A 23,508-nucleotide genomic window follows, 5' to 3' on the forward strand; every position below is an offset into this window, starting at 1 on the left:
ACTAATAATTTATTCATTATTGTCAATAAATTTAATTAATTAATTAATATTATAAAATATTAATAATTAATCAATATTAAATTAACAATATTACTATTGATCTCTCCTGCTGAGCGTTCGTGCTAGGGTTCCTGCACCCCTGTCGCCCTTGGGGCTGTCATGCCCAGGCTCTAGCTCTGTTGCGCCCAGCCATGACGTCCTCTGGGGGTTCGGATCCTCCCCTGGACCCTCCCCTGCCCCCACCCCCAGAGGTTATTGCTTTCAAATCTATGATTGGCTCGTGGAGCAAGCGCCCACCTTCAGCCAGTCAACAGAAGTTCGTCAAGAAGATGGAAACCATTCCCTCGGTAGCCCTTCCCAAAGAAGAAACCTGCAAAGCAGCTTTGAATCTTGCTGAGAGAGGTCTCATAGGCCAGTTCACGGGCCTCTGGCCCTCTCCCAAGTCGGTGGAGGAGTGGACTCAAAGGAATTGGACGCTGTTAACTAAAGAAGGAATAAAAAGCTACTTCGTTGGCAAAGGTTTTTTTGTTTTCGTCTTCGAAAGTGCAAAGGATAGAAGCTTAATCTTTAGGAACGGACCTTATTTTATGGGCCCACAAGGTCTATATCTTAACAAATGGTCGCCAGACTTCGACCCAGCTCAGGATGTCCCATCTGCTGTACCGGTGTGGGTGCGGCTTCCCCATCTTCCCCTCCACTGCTGGAATCAAAAGTCTCTTCAGATCATCGGCAACGGCTTAGGAAAATACATAGATCAAGCTGCAAGAAAAGATCAATACTCATGTGCTCGCATCTGTGTCGAAGTAGATCTGGAGGAGGGTTTGCCAGAAGCCATCAAACTTACAGTCGCAGGATGGACGCATGTCCAAGAGCTGGACTATGAACAACTCCCTTTCAAATGTAGACATTGCCATGGCTACGGGCACTTCGCCAAACATTGCAAGAAAAAGGCGGAAGAACAACCAGACAAACAAAATGGCGAGCAATGGACCCTAGTACAAAAAACCACCAATCACAAAAAAGGCAACGGGAAAGACACTCCGAAAGAGGTACCAAACAGCTCCAACACCACCCAAGAAAAGAACACAAATGGCAAAGAAAGTAATCAGAGCAAGCCAGCTACAATAGTCTCGAAAAATTTGGATCAGACTAGACCTCCTATCACTAACAAAGAAGATGGGGAAATGGCTCATCTGGAAGCCTCCCAAGGAGGCCCTTCCAATCCCTCATATGCAGATGTCACAAGGAAAAAACTAGCTGATAGTTCCGGCTCCTCGGAGGATGAAACCTACAAGCAACACACAAAAAAAGTCGGCAGGAAATCCCTCAGAGAAGTAAGGGAAGAAGAGGCTGAAAGGCTCAAAACCCAAGGAAGCCAACCCACAATAGAGATGTCTATTGGGAGAAACACCAGGACCAGGCCCCCTAAGGGAGGCTCCCACCCCACCCCTAGTAAATAATGCGTCTCGTCTCTTGGAACTGTAGAGGTCTGGGTAACCCCTCTAAAGCAGAAGCGGTCAAGGATCTCCTCAAAATAGAACCCTCAGATATTATCATGCTCCAAGAGACTAAGATAGAGGGGAAAGCCATTCTAGACATCAACAAGACAAAATGGAAGAAAAGCGTAGGAAGAGCAGTCAGCTCAAGAGGCTCATCTGGAGGGCTCGCAACTCTTTGGACAGAAGATCTCTTCCAGCTGAAAAAATCCCACGAGACCCAGCACTGGATCTACACGGAACTAACGCATTGTACAAGTAAGTTGACCATCTCCCTCTTCAATCTTTATGTACCTATTCTGCACTCAAAAAATAGAGGTTGTTGGAACTCCCTCTTCGAATTCCTAGAGCAGCATTCCCCAAGAAACATCATTCTTGCTGGGGATTTAAATATTGTTTTAAAATCCAAAGAAAAAAGGGGAGGAATCAACAGCAGAGACCCCATGCTCCCCCTGGTGGAAGACCTCATTCAGCAGTGGGATCTTCTAGATTTCATACCGGCCAAAGGGCTCTACACATGGTCCAACAACAGAGTGGGAGAGGATCATATTTCTGCCCGTCTGGACCGATTTCTGGTCCAAGGCGCTCTGATGATGAACAAGAAGATAATCACCACCAAAATTCTTCCCAAATTGACCTCAGATCACAAACCAGTTCAGCTCATTCTGGAAGATGAAGAAGATCTGGGTCCAATCCCCTTTCGATTCAGCCCTCTCTGGATCGAAAGGGATGGTTTCATCGATATAGTGAAAACAGCATGGGCCAAATCCTTCTCAGGGTCCTCTAGTTATGTGTGGGAACAAAAGCTCAAAGCCACAAAGCAAGCCCTGAAGGATTGGATAAGGAAACCTACGCCAAATCCAACCAGCCAAAGAAAAGAAATAGTGCAGTCATTAGAGGCACTACAAGTCAAAATGGAAAGCAAAGATATCACACCAGCGTTGCTTGACAAAGAAGTAAAAATTCATCATTTCGATCTTTCCGAATGGAGGAAGAGTACTGGAGAATCAAATCTCGAAGTTTGTGGCTGAAGGCTGGTGACCGTAACGCCTCCTTCTTCCATCGCCAATATCGAGCAAGACTCTCCAGAAATCATATCTCTGAAATAACAACACGGAGGAGCAGATTTGTAAAGGGTTGAGCCAGATAAAAGAGGCAGCTGAAAGTCATTTCAAACATCTCTACACCGCAGGAAATAAAGGCAACGAGGAGGAAACTACTGATCTCCTCTCCAACATTCCTGTCCTGGTCAGCCCTGAAGACAATTCCGCACTCATTAACCCTATCACTGAAGAAGAAATCATTAAAGTTATCTGGTCTACGGACTCGGATAAGGCTCCTGGGCCCGATGGATTCACCATACACTTCTATAAGACGTGCTGGGACATCATCAAAGCGGATCTCTTAAAGATGATAAAAGGATTCATGAAAAAAGCCAAGGTAGGAGGAGGAACTAATTCCACCTACCTCACCCTTATTCCTAAAGAAACCAATCCTGAAACCTTTGCAAGATTCAAGCATATTTCGCTTTGTAACGCCTCTTACAAAATTCTGGCAAAGCTTCTAGCAAACAGGATTAAGCCCCTGCTAAACAAGTTGATCTCTAGCAATCAAGGTGGCTTCGTAGAAGGCAAGCACATCCTGGATAATGTCATCCAAGTTCAGGTGACAATTCACTCAAGCAATCAACGAAAAGAAAAAGGGATGCTAATAAAACTTGACATGGCTAATGCTTTTGACCGAGTCAATCGCTCCTTCCTTTACAAAGTCCTCCATTCCTTTGGCTTCTCCTCCCATTTTTTCAATCTTATCATTGCCTGTACTGACAACCCCTGGATTTCCCCTCTTGTCAACGGTCGCCCTACTCCTTTTTTCCAAGCCCAGAGAGGCCTCAGGCAGGGATGCCCGCTCTCTCCCTTCCTGTATATCCTGATGGCGGATTCCCTCAGTAGAAAGCTATCATCCGAAAAAGTTGCAGGCTCCCTTCCTGGCCTCAAACCTTCCAATTGCTCTCCAGCTCTGAACCATGCTCTATTTGCGGATGACTCTCTCCTCCTTGGAGGTGCCTCTGTTAGAATTGCCAAAGCCTTTGATGTTGTCCTTAAATGCTACTGCAGGGTTTCGGGAGCTTCAATCAATGAAAGAAAAAGTGAAGTCTATGGCTGGAACATTGAGCAGCATGAGCTCACAAGTATCTCTAATCTTCTTGGCTTCAACAGTCATGCCCATTGGGAGAAGATAAAATATCTCGGCCTTCCCATCACAAATGGTTTCAATAAGAGGTCGCTGTGGTCCGAAATTATCAGCAAAATTAAATCAAAAATTACAGCCTGGGGAGGATACTGGCTCACAAAAGGAGGCAAGGTTATCCTGATCAAGTCTGTGTTATCTGCATTCCCAATTTACCAAGTAGCCTTCCTATTCGCCCCAAAAAGTGTGACGAATCAAATCTCCAAAATTCTTCGAGACTTCCTCTGGCAGGGGGGAAGGGAAATCAACATATAATTCATTTAGTGAAATGGGACCTGGTCAAACGTTCAATCCCCGAGGTAGGTCTGAAAATCCGCGACCCTGCTCTTTTCAACCTGGCGATGGGAGGCAAAATCCTGTGGAACCTATTCAAGGATCCCAAGCAACCTATCTGTGAAACGCTGAAATCGAAGTACGCCCACAAGGTGCCGCTCAGAAATCTGCAGGCAAGTCAAACAATCAACAGCACACAGGTTTGGAAACTATGCAGCAAAAGCCTGAATTTCTTCAAAGGCAAGGCGTACAAGATTCCAGGTAACAGCAAACAAACAAACCGTGGTATGATCGAATAATGGACCGAGACCCTCTCTCGGAAGTTTAAGAAATCAGAGACTTAAAAAATTGGTTGGAGCGCGTAGGGATTAACAGCATCCACGATTTATCCAAATGGGATTGCCACGATGATTGGCAAGGATGGGATTTTTTTGGAGTCCCTGAACGTTTAAACCAGCAGAAGCTCACTCTCGAAGAATTGCTGGAAGAAGCGGTCCCAATGAATAGAAAAATGAAGGACAGCGGGGGATGGGGGCAATCCGAAAGCTACACAACACCAGCAGCTTACAACGCCCTCCAGTCCATTAGGAATAGCAGTAAAACACCGGATTTCTGGAAGAAAGTATGGGAACCGCTTGCTCTTCCTAAAGTAAATTTCTTCTTTTGGACGTTGGTCCATAACAAGTTGTTAACTGGAGACAACCTGATGAAAAAAATCATAGCTGGGCCGCATAGATGCGAGCTATGTAGAAGCAGCTTAGAAACAGCCAAGCACCTCTTCATGGAATGCAAGTTTGCTACAGAAGTGTGGGGACTCATTCTCCATGAGCTACAAATCATAGTCCCCACATTTAACTATGTTGCTGATCTATTTGACTCATGGAATCAATGCTATCCCAATAAAATCCCCAGCAAATCCTTTTGGAGAAAAGTCTGGAACGCTCTCCCCAAATTTGTGTGTTGGCAGATTTGGTTGGCCCGGAATGATCTGATATTCAACAAAAAGGTGCAAACTCCCTTCTCGGTAGCAGTAAAGGCCAAATCCTTCCTCCTTGAAGCAGCCCAACAACAATATTTTTCAGAAGATCCTTTGCTTCTCCCTGAAGAAGAGAGGTTGTTGGGTCCCCTTCCCCCCACCCTCGGAAGCAGCTATTAGCCCCTCACTCAGTGAATCCGGAATGGCGCAAAAGAGACTCTAAAGCTATCATTCATGAATGGTGGCGAAAACAAAAAATAACTACGATATTCTTCGATGGAACCTCCAAAGGCAACCCTGGGGCAACAGGAGCTGGAAGGGTCATCTATGCCCCGGACAGATCAAGAAGGGACAGCTTTTGCTGGGGCATCGGGCAAAAAACCAACAACCAAGCAGAGATCCTAGGCCTACTCAAAGCTTGTCAAATAGCCAGAGACAGAGGTGACAAAGAATTCCAAGCTTTTGGAGACTCGAGATCTTAATAAAAAAATTAAATACGGAAAAATTGTTCACCAATGCAAGCCTCAACAAAACTCTGAGCAGATTAAAGAGAGTCCTGCTCGACTTCGACTCTTACAAATTCCTCCATATCCTCATAAACTTGAACAGTGAAGCAGATCTTATGGCAAACAAAGGTCGCACACTTGGGAAAGGACAACTTCTCATAAATGGCAATAGCTCATTCCAACTCTGTAACCCATGACGAAGCTGCAACTTGTAATAGCACAAGAAACAGAAACAGATGCAATGTAATGATGGCTGCCATGGCATAAGTCAAATATTTTTCTCCAAATAAATAAAAACATACCTGTTACAGTTAAAAAAAAAAATTAACAATATTACTATTAATATTAATTTTTTATTCTTAACCATAATTAATATAAATTTAAGTTTAAAGAACAAAAACAAAAACCACCAATATTTATATAAATTTAATTAATTAATTAATATTATATAATATTAATAATTGATTATTATTAAATTAATAATATTAACGTTAATATTAATTTTTTATTTTTAACCATATTAAAAAAAAAACAAAACAAAACAAAACAACGCGATATTTATATTTTTAATAAATAATAGAAATAGTTAATTATTTGTTGTTACATATATTTATATATGTTACATACACTTTGCTAAGTAATTATAGTGACTAAAAAATATTTTTTATTTTCAATATCAAATAATTATAATATATATAATAAATTAAAAATGTTTAAATTTACTCTATATATTAGATTTTCAATTTATATAAATACAAATTTTTAAAATCTTTAATTTTTTAAAATAATAAAAAAAATTGTAAATATTAAAGAAATTACAACTAAAAGATTTAAACTCCCCTTAATATTATGAATATTAGATATATTATAATCTAATATATTAGTTTAGATTCCTATCAACAGTGATTTATGAAGTTTTAAAAAAAATTATATTTTTCAATAGAGTATAAAATATTTTAATTTAGTAAATTTAATGTCTAAAAAAACAATTATATAATAATAGTAATATAAAAAACCTTAAAATTTTAATAGATTACATTTTGTCCATGTTACAATTTTGTTCCAAGATATCCGTGAAATAGATGAATATAAACATTTTTTACTTAAAAAAATACCCCAAAACAAAATGTTACAAATTCAACATTAATTTCTAGATGAATAGAAACATTTTTTACTTTAAAAAATACCCCAAAACAAAATGTTACAAATTCAACATTAATTTCTATTCTTTTTTAGATCTCTATCTATCCCTTGAAAGAAAGGTCCACGAGAACTAATTGTAAACCGACATTCTCGTGTAAACTGACATTGTCAATGAAAGCCAACCTCTTATCAACATCAGAAGTTTCAAATTTATTTTATTTTTATTCCTCCTCTCATAACTTCATTTATTTATTTTATTCCTCTTCTTGGAACTTCAGTGAAAGCCATCTCCCATGAGGGGATGCCTTTATTTGTTTCTTCTTATTCGACCTTTAAAGACATGTTTAATTCTTCATTCCACTCTTATAACACATCATTACTATAGTTATCCACCTTTATTGAGGGGGGAATATCCTACTAACTAATCATTTACATTGTTGACATTAGGGGCTCATATGGCTTCTAGCTTTTACATTTGAGATGCTTTTGTTGTTTCTTCTTTAAATGAACTCTTGGTTGGTAATGAAACCTTGGAAGGTAACATGTATGTTGGCAAATTAAACATCAAACATAAAAATAAAAATGTATTTTGTAATTCAAGACCTAATCCCAATAAAATTTAAGTCTCTATGTGGAGAAAAATTTTGCTTATATTGATTTGAACATAAGTGAAATGATAAAACTTTACCTATTCAATATCTAAATTAAATATTATTTAATTTAGATAATATTAATATAGTTAAATAAAGTGCATAATATTAATATAGTAAAAGCAATGCTTAGCATGGCCGGAAAAAGGACTCAATGCAAGTAAAATTGTGTGGTTCAATTGGTGGGCATTAATTCCATGAAAATATGAAAATTCGAAAAGCACCCCATCTCCTACCAACTCTATCAATCTCATTATATTCTTTGAAGTACTTGATTTATTTTCTTTTTCATAATGGTACATAACCTCCTACACTTGAACGTTATCCATTACCCTTAAAGATGACAGAGACCATTAAACAACTCAATACCAGTGTTTTACTGGTTTTGTTATCTGAACCAGATCCTGTAGAATTAAATTAACGTTTGTATTAAGTAGCAGCCCTAAAAGTTAGTGTCCAGATAAAGTGGCAACAAATCTTTGATACCCAACCCTTCAATTGCAAACATAATTATATCTTGAATTTTTTGGAAAAAGAAATTCCCAGCTCTCACAAGATTTCAATGAATTCATTAGTATAAGTATCAACCATACTCACCAAAATTGTCAAGGATGAGTCTTCCATTTTATACATGTCCTGCAAGAATATGGTTGATGAAGTCTCCGCCATAAGAAGGTGATGCAGGAAAATTTGATTTTTCCAGGAAATTCACTTTCTCTAGATCACACAACAAATCACTTCATAATCATGCCCTTAATTTGTTCTGCAAAAGTATTTCATATAAAAATCTCACTTCACTTACAGTGAATCCTAGAGCATGCACAGATTAGAACTATTATCAATAACATAGATACACAAGATAATTTGTGAACATAATGAAAATTCCTTTCATTCATAAAATCATGTCCATACAATTACAAAAGTATTCATTCCTCTCTTGCCCTAAACTCACATTCAATTGGCCATTACTTCTCATTGCCCGTAAGATTACAATAAATAGGATTAAGAAATACAATATCTTTTCTAAATCCTAAAAGCACTCCATAAATAAAGTTTTCCTAGATCATAAAATCACTCTCTGATTTATTCCTTAAAACTCTCATAATTTATTCCATAAATCTATCATGCTTTTCAAGGCAACTTTGTTTTTGCCTTATGGAAAAATCTCTCCTATCCATAGCTTTTCTAAAACTACTATATAATAATTAAATAAAATTAAAAATATTTACAATTAAGCAATTCTTTTACAATATTGAAACCACTTTTGGAGTTTTTTTTCCTAAAATCTTAATGGATTGGAAGCTCTAATGCTCCTGCATCAAACTCCCAAGGTAGAAAAAATTTCATGACCTCCTGGTCATGTGTCATTAATTTCATAATCCTCCGGGATCCCAAACTTTGTGTTGCAGTTGATCATCCATCTCATTATATGGTTGTCCTTCTGCACCTGGTTCTCGAATTCCACCATAATTCCACTCCAACTTTTCTGATTGTAAGACATTTGTCTTCACCCTGCTTCTGCTCACCATTTCAAGTGAAAATTTTCTAGCCAAGAAAGTGATCAAAACAAAAGTATATAGCCAAACAAATATACTTTCAACCTCATCCCATGCTTGTAGAGTTGTTGCTTGGATTATTTTCCCTGTTTCAATCTCCTCATCGAGTTGGGTCTTCATGCTACCAATAAACTCTTCCTCCTTTGAGTTTGTAGCATCCTTGTTCACAACAACTTTTGCAAGTTTTTCACCCTCAGTTTTTGTTCCACTTGCATCAGTTTGAAAAATGATAATCACTTATGTCGCACCTGCATGCACACAATCAGTGTGAACACTGAAATTTGTATCTGCCTTTGGCTCATCATTCTTTATGAGCATCCCATTCAAGTATTGCTCCTCCTCTCTACTGAGAACAAAATTTGAACTATGTTCTCCTCTATCTTCCTCTTTCTTCGTGACAGCTTCAAAGGGTTATTCAGCATCAATAACACTAGCAACCATAAACAAACTTCCGAAAAAACATTAGGCTTTTTAGCCTCATTTGATGTCTGAAGCATCAAATCGCCACCAACATTGCTATCTTCTCCATGGATTTCTCCTCGCTTAGGTTCACCCCTATGAACTGCCTCCTCACTCAGTAGCTTTGAGTTCTTCCTTCAACCTGTGTCTCAGCTTTTGTCTCTACTTCTTGGCCCATAATCTTTCAACAAGCCATTTAACCCTTTTCTTCAAGTTCCACCCATATCTCTAGTTCTCCTCATTATGTTGTAGCAACTCTGTAAGCACATTCAACCATGTTTTTATCTCAGTGAGTTCCATCTCGCATTCTTCATCACTCATTTTCCTTATGCCAACTACTTTGGCATCTTTGTGGCTTCCTTCTAAATTCTTCAAATAACTTCCCATCATCATCGTCATCTTCATCTTCCCCTTCTGTGAGCTTCCCACTGCCCACTATGAAGTGCAAATAACCTTTACAGTACCAAGTCTCATTTCTGTTACACACGCCTCACCAAGCTTCCCACTTGTACTTGGGTCTTTTGGCATTTTTGGTTCCCACTTGTACTTGGGTCTGCAAACACATTTCAGCAAATTCTCTCGCTCTAGTACCACTTGATGCAAGAAAATTTGACTTTTCCTAAAAATTCACCTTCTCTAGATCACACAAAAAATCACTTCATCATCAAGCCCTTAATTTTTCTGCAAAAGTATTTCATATAAAAATCCTGCTTCACTTACGGTGAATCGTAGAGCAAGCACAGATTAGAACTATTATCAATCACATAGATACACCAGATAATTTGTGAACATAATGAAAATTATTTTCATTAATAAAATCATGTCCATACAATTACAAAACAATTACAAAAGTATTCATTCCTCTCTTGGGCTGGTCTTACATTCATTTGCCCATTAGTTCTCATTGTCCATAGGCTTCCAATAAATAGAACTAAGAAATACAATGTATTTTCTAAATTCTAAAAGCACTCCATAAATCACTCGTTTTTCCTAAATCCTAAAATCACTCCCTAATTTATTCCCTAAAACTCCCATAATTTATTCACTAAAACTCTCATGATTTATTCCATAAATCTATCATGCTATTCAAAGCAACTTTGTTTTTGCCTTATGGAAAAATCTCTCATATCCATAGCTTTTCTAAAACTATTCTATAATAATTAAATGAGACTAAGAATATTTACAATTAAGAAATTATAATTCCTTTACAATATTGAAACTTTTTTTCGGAGTTTTTTTCCAAAAATCTTGATGGATTGGAAACTCTAATGCTACTACATAGGAGAAAAACTGTAACCGTCTTTGCTATCTGTTGCAATGTAATTGTTATTTCCCATATCACCACAGGAGTCGCCGAAAAAAAAAACTACAGGCATGTATTGAGCCTCTGCAAATAACCAAATATTCCTAGCCTGAAACAATAATATCATCAACGTCATAGCTTCTAGCATGCATACAACTTCGAGAAATTGGAATAAAGGAAAGAATAGAGTTGATTGATAAAAACATTAGACGCCTTCATAAATGCATTGTAAAAGCGACAACACAAGATGGCGTTCCATTACTTCAAGCGCCACGGGGATACACGGTGTTCCATTAGTGCAAGAGCCATCATTAATTGGGCCACGTAAAAATATTTAATTTAAATTGTAAACGCTTTGCACTCCCAACGCTTCGCGCTCATAGCTGTAGATTATTAAATCAGACAAACCATAATCTCATAATATTGAACCCTGATCGTCAATTAAAAAATAAAAATCCACACGCCCACATCCACCCTCACCTTGAGTGGATATATATATATATATATACCTATCGCCGTACTAGGCTAAATGTGGATTGGTTGTAATTTATTATCTGAAATCTTTTGCTGTAGGCAATTCTATCATCCATGGTTTTACATGTTTTGCTTTCCCTCAAACAAGTTGTTGCATATGTTTATTTACTTAGCTTCTCATTACTATGAAACTTATTAAGATATTTACTTTTAGTCTGTCCTGCTAGTTTGCAACTTTGCAGAGGTCAGTTGTTTATTTCAATCGATTGGTATCAGGATACCGCCTCTCCCCTTTGAAAGACTCCTCTAATGCCCTCGGTCAGCTCTTGCTCTCCAACTAGGAGGCCAGAGTTGAATAGGATTATTGGAAAGGACATCTTCAAACAGTATAATCATGTTGTTTGGATCAACCCACCGTGGGGTAAACTCCAAGATGACTTTGTTTGGATCAACCCACCGTGGGGGTAAACTCCAAGACGGCCTTTTATGCAGAGCATTTCATGAAATTGAGTAGTAATAACCTTATTGTACAGATCCCTACACACTTAAGCGCTTGCTGCTTGCTGCTTGCTCTCTGAATTCCCCTTGGGTAGTTTTGAATCAATTCTCATCAACTTCAGGTTGAAACCAGTCATCATATTCAAGTGAAGACAAATCTGCTAATTTTCCCATCTTCATTAAAGACAAAGGAGCACTTCATCTTCCATTGTCTCATTTATTACAATATAAAATAACAATTTCACTCTATTTTCATTGAATCTCAAAACTCTTCCCTCTTCGATTTCTTATAGTTTTTGGACCAAAGATGCCCAAACTCTCTCTCCACCTTCTTGTACTTTTTAAACAAAGATGCCTGTACCTATACAAGAGGAAGCCCTCAGACTTAGATTCACTGGAGACGTCCAAGCTGATTACTTCTTTCTCTCATGTGCTTCCCGAATACAAAGGTACCAAGAGGCAAGTAAACAATCCGACAACAACACTGTCAAACAATGGTTTTCAGCCCATTGTAATCTAATTCAGGTTAAAGAATTAGGGTTGTAATCTAATCAATAAATGAATTAGGGATTTTGATCCCACGGATTGCATATATATTGAACAGTGCAATTAACATAATAAGAAGAGAGAGGTGCAACTCTAAGGTTTGCTAGTTTTCCCGGTTAAAGGTTTCCGAGGTAAATACGTGCACTGTGGGTATACCATTGATTGTTCTTTCTATTTTGCTTAAAAACCTTTATGCATTGTTTCACTTTGTAGGTTTAAAACTTATATCAAAAGAGTCACCTCAGATCTCAAAGTAGTTCACATAATGCTGATTGTTAATTTTAGGTATGTTCTATGCTTATGGCAATTTATTTCAATTTTCACAGTTAATTCAATATCTTTTCCAGATTAGCAATCACATCAGCATTAAAGTAAACTGCAGATAGAACATAAACATAAATCGCAAAAGACAAGCCAAGAGAAGAGGACACAAGATGTGGCGCTAGCCAGGGACAAACCCTAATGTGGGGAAACCCTTGATCAATTCTTCTTATATGTTCTTCAATAGTTTAGCAGAGAAAGAGAGATAGTACATTTACAACAGAAGTCAACACTTTGATTTATCTAGATAAAAGCATAGATCATCTCTAAGAAGATGATACATGAGATCAGTGAAAGACAGGCTACTTCAACTGATTCTCCAAGGTGACTCCTTCACCTATCATAGTGTTGCATCTCGTCATCATGTTGCACCTCACCGCGCTGCACCATGTTGCACCCATCATTACAATGTTGGACCTCATGATGTACACATCATACTGCTACACCTTATGTTGCACTGATGTCCCATGTGCCATACTGTTGTCCCACTGTTATGCTCCAACAAGCATCATAGCCAAGTTGTCCCAATGTGTTAGCAGCACCATGCTTGCCAACATGTACTTGTTGTTGTCGCTGTCCTATAGTGCCATTGTTGCACAATGTCATAGTTGTCATAATCATTGTGCTGTCCCAACACACTGTTGTCCTAACATGTTGCTGTCCCAACAAGCTGCTTTCCCAATATGCTGATGTCCTAACATGTTGTTGTCCCAACATGTTGTTGTCCCGTCATTGTGTTGTCCAATGAGTTTGCAACACCATGTACCTTTGTTGCCATGTCACAGCTGTTGTCCCATCATTGTGTTGTCCAATGAGTTTGCAGCACCATGTACCTTTGTTGCCATGTCACAGTTGTTGTCCCATCACAGCTTGTTATGATTGCCATGTTGTCTAGCCATGCTTGCCAAGCTGTACATGCTTACACTAATTCTTCTAGCAACACTCTCATCATCAAAATATCCTCATACTTATACTTGAATGTTGGTGCACTGTTGTAGTTCATTAACTCTGGTTAGGGCATCAATAGTACCCTAACAATCACCTCTAAACTCCGCAACAGTGCTTGAAAAGAATGCGGCTTACCTCCCTTGAGAAGTTGTTGTCCATACAGCGCTTCACGCTGTCTAGGGTAGCCTCCACAGTGTCCCTTTGACCCTTTATACGGCGGCTGAGACCTTGTTGTCCACACAACCCTTCACGTTGTCTAGGGCAGCCTACACGATGTCCTTTTGACCCTTCATGCTACGGCTAAGTCTCTCTTGTTTGACTACGGTTAGGGCTAAATTAGACCAGTGTTTGGCGCTGGATTAGATCATCGTTTAAGGCTAGATTAGACCAGGGTTTAGGACAGCCTTTAGGTCTGCGTTAGGGCAACCTTTACTCTGCGTCTAGGGTTGCCTTCCATCTGCGTCTAGGGCAGCCTCTTTTCCTCCAACGTCTAGGGCTTTCACTCCTAGATTTCTCTTCCACTAAAACCCAGGACAAGTGGAGAGAAATCAAGATAGAAGTGTGTGTGAAAAATGACTCTCAAGTCATCTCCTTTTATACTAAAATGTTGAGCACATGTGGAGTTTATTTGGTTGTTAGCCGACCTTGACGAATTGACTTATAACACTCCTCCAATGTCTAAAGCTTCCACTCCTAGATTTCTCTTCCATTAAAACCCAAGACAAGTGGAGAGAAATCAAGATAAAAGTGTGTGTGAGAAATGACTCTCAAAGCATCTCCTTTTATACTAAAACGTTCAGCACATGTGGGGTTTATTTGGTTGCTGGCCGACCTTGACAAATTGACTTATAACACAAATAAATTCATAACTCCATGAATACTTATCGGAATCGAATGATCTTTAGATCAATCCTACACCTCTTGATGAGAGGGATCCAAGGAAAATATCAACTGCCATAAATCAGATGACCCACATGGAGTTTGGCCCTAGTTGCCAATTTTAACACTCCCTCTCAACTAGGGAGAACTCCATCCGCTGATCCATATGTCCGACTGTATTATCTCTGCCATCAGTGCCCTGCATTGCTCTGCTCTGCTTTGCTGAACCATGAAGAAGAAGAATTGATCGAGAATGTCTCATACCATTCTCTACTGACCCGAAGTCAGTTTTATTGATCCCAGATCAATATCACAAGAGAGTGTCTCAAACCACTCATACTGATCCCAGATCAATGGAGGTCATCATAGCATAGGGAGTATGGTAGATACAATGATGCGTCCATCGATAGTACTACTATGGTCTCTAACCCCATTTCCTTGCTCATTGGCCAGATAAGAGGTACTTCCCATGAGTCTCAGATTGCATGGGTAGGATGCCTCGAAAAAAGAACCATTCATCCTGTCCCTAAGTCGCCTCGAGGTATCACAGGAGAAGGCTGAGCCATTCACCCTGTACATAATGCACCATTAGGGGAGGGTGAGTTGCCCTATGGTCGTTGGTTGCTCCAATAAGTACCCCAAGCCCCCTGAAGCTCCCAAAGCTCAATGCATGCAACATGCAGGACCCTCATAATAAAGTCTCTCAACGACTCCAAGTCGTTCAGGAAAGTCACAAATTTGACCTTTCCCCGAGGCTTTGACAAAATGTCTACGAGCATTACATCAGTCTCAATGCGATGGAGCCTCCTCGCTCATCAACATACCCTATCCCAGATAAGGTAGTATCTGATGTCTACCTATTGGAGCAATCATAGAATACAGGATTCCTCAACAATCGAATCCCCCCTAGTTGACACAGAGGATCACGGTGGTATCCGTCATGTGTACAAACAGCTTGTTGAAGAGCTTCCAAAACCAGGCAGCTTCACACAAGATCATACTTGTAGCTATGTATTCGGTTTCAGCAGTGCTTATAGCAACCGACTTTTGCTTCTTGCTCATCCACAATATCGAAGCATAATCCAAAGAGCACTAGCACTCAGAAGTGCTCTTGTGATCCTCCACATTGCCTGCCCAGTCAGCATTCGAATAATCATGCAGCTTCACATTTTCGACAGTGTATCTCAATCCATGAGAGATTGTGCCCCGAAGATATCTCAGAAGATTCTTGGCACCAATCCAGTGAGGCTCAAACATATATGAGTTCATCATGCTAACTGCAAAACATATGTCTGGATGGAAGTTCACCAAGAACATCAACGCAAATGAGTTTATGAAACTTAGAGGCATTTCCCAAATCTGGTCCGTCATCACTACCATATAACTTCTGAAAGTTAAGATCCTCGAGGTAGTCACGAGCTTGCAATTTACCATCCCACATCCGGAATCCAACTCCCTCTTACTTTTGCAAATGAGAGGGTTTGCACCTGTCAAAAATAGATCATCCTCAGAAGGTGTCGGTATGAGAGGTTTATCATCCACAACCTTCAAGCAATGGTTTGGATCGACTACACTCCTAGTGAATCTTACCTTCATCAGACAGCTATCAATCCTCTCATACTACGCCCAGGGTGTTTTGCTTCAAGCCATAGAGGGCTTTCTTCCATCTACACACATGAGATTCTCGATCATGAATCTCAAACCCCTCGGGTTGTTCCAAACCTGTGGACCTGTTACATGAAGGAAATGGTCCCCTTGTAAGATTTTCCTTCGTACATCTCGGACATGTACCTTGATGCTCTTCTTGAATTCAGGTATCCCTGTCACCATCTGACTCACATCGGGTAGGGCCCCATAATAAGTAGACCTCTAGTGCTATAGATGAGATGTGACAACTAACATAGTCCCCAATGGACCATCTTGCAACTTGATACAAATTTCCAACCATGAACCCATGAGTAAAAGCATCTTAGAAAATTCTATATTCAAACACGTACCTTTCCATTGATGAATGCCACCCTGAAACCTTTGACTTCCATTGCCAAAATGGAAACCAGGTTCTTCTTGCGATCAAGTACATAAAAGAGACTATGTAAATAAATCGAGTTACCCTCATTCAATTGAGGGGTAATATTCCCTACCCCCTTTCCGGGATAGGTGGCATCGGCTCCAAGTATAATCCCACAATTGTTTCCATCTCTACTAAATTAGAGAGAGCACCCTCCTATCCGATGAAGTGCCTTGAAGCACTACAATCAATAAGCCAGATTTCTAAAGAATCTGAAGGAAAGGGCCAATACAAGATAACGCTTCTTTATCTTATCAAAAACAACATTTGATTCTTCATACCTGGGGTTCCTTGCTTTCTTGAAGAGTCGGTCGTTTCCTTGATGACCTACATTACCTGTCATTCCCTCAATCATTGAAGATGTCCCTGGAATGATTGTTATCTTCATCAAGAGATGTGTCCCTGCCATTCAGACACTCCTTCGCATAGTGGTTGAACTTATTACAAACAAGGCATTTGTCTTTCTTTCCACCCTTAGATCTAGACTTCCTAATGAAGTGCTCTTTAGGTAGGCCATCAGAAGCTTCCACTACGTCATTCTGATAATGTTCTCTGCTTCGACTTCACCCTTGATGAATTTGAAGAGGGATGAGGAATCCATTGATCCTTTTGTCCTTTCCCAACTGTCTTCGATGATTGCTCTTTCACTCTTGCTTGAGCTTTGTCTTCACCTCAGCTCTGATACCATGTTAATTTTAGGTATGTTCTATGCTTAGAGCAATATATTTCAATTTTCACAGTAAGCTCAATATTTTTTCCAAATTAGCAACCACATAAGCGTTAAAGTAAACTGCAGATAGAACATAAACATAAATCACAGAAGACAAGCCAAGACAAGAGGACACAAGATGTGGCGCTAGCCAGGGACAAACCCCAATGTGGGGAAACGTTTGATCAATTCTTTTTATATGTTCTTCAATAGTTCAGCACGGAAAGAGAGAGAGAGAGATAGTACATTTACAACAAAAGTCAACACTTTGACTTATCTAGATAAGAGCATAAATCATCTCTAAGAAGATGATACATGAGATCAGTTGAAGACGTGTTGCTTCAACTGATTCTCCAAGGTGATTCCTTCACCTATCATAGTGTTGCATCTCGTCAGCATGTTGCACCTCACCGCGCTGCACCCCTCATTACAACGTTGGACCTCATGTTCTACACATCATACTACCGCACCTTATGTTGCACTGATGTCCCATGTGCCATACTGTTGTCCCACTGTTATGCTCCAACAAGCATCATAGCCAAGTCGTCCCAATGTGTTAGCAGCACCATGCTTGCCACCATGTACTCGTTGTTGTTGTCGTCTTATTGTGCCATTGTTGTACAATGTCATAGCTATCCTAATCATTGTGTTGTCCCAACATGCTGCGGTCCCAACATGCTGCTGTCCCAATATGTTGTTGTCCTAACATGCTGCTGTCCCAACATGTTGTTGTCCCAATATGTTGTTGTCCCATCATTGTGTTGTCCAATGAGTTTGCAACACCATGTACCTTTGCTGCCATATCACAGCGATTGTCCCATCATTGTGATGTCTAATGAGTTTGCAGCACCATGTACCTTCGTTGTCATGTCCTAGTTGTTGTCCCATCATAGCTTGCTATGCTTGCCATGTTTGTCAAGTTGTACATGCTTACACTAATTCTTTTAGCAACACTCTCATCATCAAATTATCCTCATACTTATACTTGAATGCTGGTGCACTGTTATAGTTCAGCAACTCTAGTTAGGGCATCAATAGTAATCTAACAATCACCTCTAAACTCTGCAACAGTCCTTGAAAAGAGTGCAGCTTACCTCCCTTGAGAAGTTGTTGTCCATACAGCCCTTCATGTTGTCTAAGGCAGCCTCCACATTGTCCCTTTGACCCTTTATACAACCGTTAGGACCTTGCTGTCCACACAGCCCTTCACATTGTGTAGGGCAGCCCACACGTTGTCCCTTTGACCCTTCATGTTGCGGCTAAGACTCTCTTGTTTGACTACGGTTAGGGCTGAATTAGACCAGCGTTTAGGGCTGGATTAGATCATCGTTTAGCGCTGGATTAGGGCAGCCTTTAGGTCTGCGTTAGGGCAGCCTTTAGTCTGCGTCTAGCACTGTGTTCCATCTGTGTCTAGGGCAGCCCCTTTTCCTCCAATGTCTAAGGCTTCCACTCCTAGATTTCTCTTTCACTAAAACCCAAGACAAGTGGAAAGAAATCAAGATAGAAGTATGTGTGAGAAATCACTCTCAAGTCATCTCCTTTTACATTAAAATGTTGAGCACATGTGGGGTTTATTTGGTTGTTGGCCGACCTTGACGAATTGACTTATAACACAAATAAATTCATAAATCCATGCATATTTATCAGAATTGGATGATGTTTAGATCAATCCTACACCTCTTGATGAGAGGGATCCAAGAAAAATATCAGCTGCCATAAATAAGATGACCCACATGGAGTTTGGCCCTAGTTGCCAATTTTAACATTGATAGATGGGAGACTTTCTCCGAACCTTAGCATAGGTTTACATCATCCAGAGTCCAGATAATGAAACATATCTCAAAATAAATTTCCTTCGGCCTTGGATGTTAGCTGATAGATGGGACATAGGTTTACATCATCCAGAGTCCATATAATGAGACATATCTCAAAATAAATTTCCTTCAGCCTTGGATGTTAGAAGAGAGCATTGGGGAAAACATTGAGACACCTCAAGTGAGACATTCCACCAGCCCGCCCCCAAACATCTCACTGGAGTTTAGTGTTTGGGTCCTCAGTAGTACTTGTGTGTATATGCATTACTATAATTTTATGTTCCATGGTACTAGACTATAGATTTCATAGTTTAAATTGCTTTCACCACGCTTTTATAAGAGAGGCGTTTGCACTCTTTCTTTGTATCTCATATTCTTGTACCTAGCAGTCCCATTAACCTATTTGCAGCTAGTTATAAGACAATAAAATTATCTTATCTCATTTTAATGTGTGTTTGTAGTGATCTCTGTGTTTGCTTACAAATTTGATCTTCACTCCAACATGGAAGAGAGATTACAGAAGGATCTATGCCCCATGTGATTAAGACAAAGGAAATGGAGTTGAGAACCAAGAGTGTTTTTCCAAGTTCCAATGACTGTCGAAGTGTTTTAGTGGTAAACAACAATCTATTGTTCCTGGCCATAGTTGTATAAGCATGAATTACAATGATATTAACCTTCTCTCTTCTAGTTAATGGAAGATGTAAGAAATAAGTGTATATCTGAGTGTTTTAGCTATGCAGATTCTGTTGTCTTTGGCAAAAATAAATGGCTTTAAAACAGACCCATTTTTAATAACATGAGACTCGCAATAGTTGTACAAGCATGAATTACAATGATATTAACCTGCTCTCTTCTAGTTAATGGAATATGTAAGAAATAAGTGTATATCTGTGTGTATTGGCTACGCAGATTCTGTTGTCTTTCTCAAAAATAAATGGCTTTAAAACAGACCCATTTTTAATAACATGTGAAACTGGCAAATTCCCCAACATATCCACCAAAAATAAATATGGAAACACGCATTACGACTAGCCATTGATCTCTTGAAAGTTAGAACTATTCTGTGAAAAAGTAGGTAAGGGCAGTGTGAAAGTTCATTCAGTCATTAAATTTTAGATTAATGGAAAAGGTTGGCATCCGCAAATTCCACACCTGCCTACATGGGCATGCCTTTACTCACAGGAAAAAACGACACCATAGTTATAAGAGTAGTTATAAGAGTATGGAGGGCGGGAGGTTCTTGCTGCTCCGCAGCTGTTCTTTCCTGCGAACTGTTCTTCCTACCCGAATCTCTGATGCCGCGGCCATGGTGACCACTGCTCGCCTGCTATGCAAGGTACAGCTCGGGATATTCGGCTTCCATGGGAGACAGCTTGGTTTATTACGGTCTTATCAGAGCTAGGTGGGCTGCTAGCGACGGGAGCTCTCCACGCACAGGGAAAGGAATGAAGTCACTGATCTTCTTTCCAAAGAGGCCACGCAGCTGATCAGAGGACACTGGTTGATACATGAGTTCGGGGATGGGGCTTTTTTCCAGATTTACCATAGGCCCTTCATAGAAGGGGCAGGAATCCTCCAGGAATGATCTGTGAGATCATTCTTTATGTTTTTACTTTTTGCAGTTATTACCAGTTTTTTTAAGCTTAGCTAGTTATTAGACTTATGGCCCTGGTATGCCATCGATCCTACTGTTAAAAAGGATGATCTGTAAATATTTTTTGCACATGACTCTTGGACTGTTAATTTTCTGGATAGTAGTGAAAGCATGTTTCATATATGCTGGTATACATGTAATTTTCTTAAAACTTTTAATGAAAATTACGCTTTTTCCTTAGAAACTTAGTGAATCCATCTTTACAATTAAACAGAGTACATTGATTTTTTTGTTTTTAAACTGTACAAGGCCTTGAATGCAACAATGTACTTCCTAGGCACCCACACTAGGAGATTTTATTTTACACAGACAAAATGACACCATAATTCTAAAAGTCCGGAAATGAATTTATCAATAAAAATCTGGTGAACCCATCGGTTACATTCGAACAGAGTACATTATTATATTTGAACCAGCAACGCCTCGATGGTAACACTCTGCTTATTAGGCATTACTAGGCACCCACATTAAGAAATCAGCGTCAGTAAGCCTTTACTTGTGACATATTCACATTTTCTTTTTCTCCAGGTGCATACAAATAAAGACCTATTTTAAGGGAATGGCTTTACGGAAGGAATGTCAGTTTTCCTTGTAATTCCTTTGGCAACAACTTATCACAACCCATAATTGATCATCATAATAAAAAGCTGCACCATGGCAATGGTCTCATTGAGTTGAAAGTTCCAGTATTTCAACCTCGAAGGACTAGCAGCTACAAACTTTCTTGGATCTGCGGAACTTTCAGTTTATCTGAAAGAACATGAAAATGATGTCCAGAACCAAAAGCTTCCCTGCTGCAACCGAATATAGATGGAACCTTTTCCGACTTGATCATAACAGTCCCACTCCCTTCCCTTGAAAGATAACAAAGGAACATAATCATATTTGCACAGCGGCTAGCGTGGTTATATATCAGCTAGTGATCATTAGCAGTTCGTTAATAGTTTGGCTTCGATCGAGCGGTTCACATAATGTTCTAATTAGCGTGTTCCAAGTGGAATCCTTGGGAGCAAAGCCTCTGTTGCCCATTTCATACAGAACCCTCGACACCTGACCTACCATTTCATGTTTACAGAGACCATTAAGCAAAGAGTTAAATGTGTCAATATGCGGAACGAGTCCTTTCTCTAACATCTCTCCCAGAACTTCGTTGGCTTTACAGAAATTATCTTCCTTGCAGAACCCATCCACAAGGGTTCTGTAAGTAACCACATTCGGCAAAACCCCAGCAGATTTCATCGTCTCATTCACAAGCTCGGCCGCTTTATTGGCCTTCCCTTCTTTACAGAAGGCCGTGATGAGGGCATTATAAGTAACCACATTAGGTTTGCAGCCCTGCATAGAGTCTAGGGTTTGAAGGGCTTCAGAAAGCTTACCTTGTTTGCAGAGGGCACTGATGCGAGTCGTATAAGTGTAGACGTCGGGCACGCATCCCATCGCCAGCATCTCGTCCAGCATTCTGTCGGCCTGCTCGAAGTTCCCCGTCTGACAATAGCCATTAATGAGGGCAGTGTAAGTGACGGTGTCGGGCTTGGCCGCGTAGAGCTTCATTTGAGTGAGAAGCTTGCGGGCGTCGACCATGTTACCCTCTTTGCAAAATGCCTGTATGAAAGTGGTGTAAGTGATGGCATTCGGCGGGCAGCCTTTAGAATACATGTCGTCGATGAGCTCGAGTGCTTGCTGTAATCTCCCATGTTGGCAGAGGCCGCCAACAATGAGCCCGTAGGTTTTCTCGTCGGGAGTGCACCCATTCTCAGACATAAGCCCTAGCATGTTAAGCGCGGCATCGACTTTGTTGGCCCCAAGGAGGGCCTTTATCAGGATGTTGAAAGTATCAGAATTTGGGGTCGCTATGCGGGATCCCACATTCTCGAGGTACAGAGAGTGGGCCATCTGCCACTCTCCATTTTGGCAAAGAATGTCGAGGACGGCGTTGAAGGCAAGGACGGTGGGGGGATCCGGCATTGCTGAGAAGAGGCGGAGGGTTTCCTGCAACATCCCGGCTCTGCCGTATGTTCGGATTAGTTTAATGAAAACCCCGTGGAGAGGCGAGGAGGGGGAAGGTGAGGGGAGGTGGGAGAGGCGGAGGTGTTGGCGGAGGTGATGGAGCACCTTTTCCACCTGGGGAAAGAGCTCGGCGCTGCCCTTTGAGAGCTTCTGGAGCAGAAAAGTGTAGGCAGGGAAAGTGTGGTATCCCTCGGGGGCATCCAAGAAAGTAGATACAGCAGCAGCAGCTGCTGCTTCAAGGTTGTCATCCTCCTCCATTCTCTTCTTGATCATGGCCACCACATCAACTTTGTTGATATTGACAATGACATTACCCTTGCCCCTGCCCTTCCTCCATAAGCCCCTCCTCACGCTTGCCATTGCTCCGCTACCCATCTCCCAGGTCTTTGCATTAGATGGCATATATCCATAATCTAACCTGAACGGCCCAGAGGTCTGGAAACACCTGTTGGCTGTAAGAATAGCCAGGTGAGCAGCGAGTAGGCTATAACTAAACCCATTGTCCACTAATTTTCCAGGCATCCATCTAAATTGTTTGGAGGTGGTGCAGGAATTTGACCAGCAAGCATTTTGTTTATTTTTTTTATCAAAGTAATTTAATTATTTATTAGTTAAAAATACATTAAAATGCTCGTTTTCGATTTCCATAAACCATACACTAATGGTTATACATTTTGAAGGTTTTGGGTTAAATTGGCTCAAATTGGAATGACGAGTTGTTATACATTTTGAAGGTTTTTGGTTAAATTTGTTCAAATTGGAATTATGAGTTTATCTTTGAACTCTCCCTTTCTAAGTATGCATTCAAAAAAAACATTATTTAACTAAAAATGGTTTTTAAACCAAAAAAAAATATGATTTCACCAAAAAAAATCACACCATGTTTAATGAAAAAACTCCAAAACATATAATGATTAGATAACGTTTTTCTACATTATTCATTTAAATATCAATCAATTTATTAAATAGATAGGT

The 23,508-nt window shown here is 40.0% G+C and overlaps 1 protein-coding gene across 2 annotated transcripts; it reads right to left on the reverse strand.

Moving 5' to 3' along the window:
• Positions 1-7,643: 7,643 nt before the first annotated feature.
• On the reverse strand, positions 7,644-23,086 carry LOC149169754 (uncharacterized). Of its 2 annotated transcripts, none has more exons than XM_089428797.1 (2): positions 21,903-23,086; positions 7,644-8,011 (listed from the first exon to the last, which is right to left on the reverse strand). In XM_089428797.1, the coding sequence occupies exons 1-2, from the start codon at positions 23,053-23,055 to the stop codon at positions 7,920-7,922; spliced, it is 1,245 nt and encodes a 414-aa protein (XP_089284923.1). In that variant the 5' UTR covers positions 23,056-23,086; the 3' UTR covers positions 7,644-7,919. The 2 variants fall into 2 exon arrangements, with proteins under 2 accessions (XP_089284923.1, XP_089284924.1); XM_089428798.1 differs by lacking the exon at positions 7,644-8,011 and adding an exon at positions 8,014-8,057.
• Positions 23,087-23,508: the final 422 nt, after the last annotated feature.

This window comes from Pinus tabuliformis, chromosome 4_2 (assembly GCF_031772625.1).
Source record: "Pinus tabuliformis cultivar Carrire ecotype Pingquan chromosome 4_2, CPIR1, whole genome shotgun sequence".
Taxonomy (NCBI): domain Eukaryota; kingdom Viridiplantae; phylum Streptophyta; class Pinopsida; order Pinales; family Pinaceae; genus Pinus; species Pinus tabuliformis.

What these genes read in the sequence shown, in the direction of transcription:
- LOC149169754 (XM_089428797.1), bottom strand. Translation starts at nt 23,055, where the DNA reads ATGCCTGGAAAATTAGTGGACAATGGGTTTAGTTATAGCCTACTCGCT. An exon ending in CAGTGCCCTCTGCAAACAAG is followed by an intron (nt 8,012 to 21,902) that starts GTAAGCTTTCTG and finishes TGTGTGATCTAG; the next exon opens with AGAAAGTGAATTTCCTGGAA.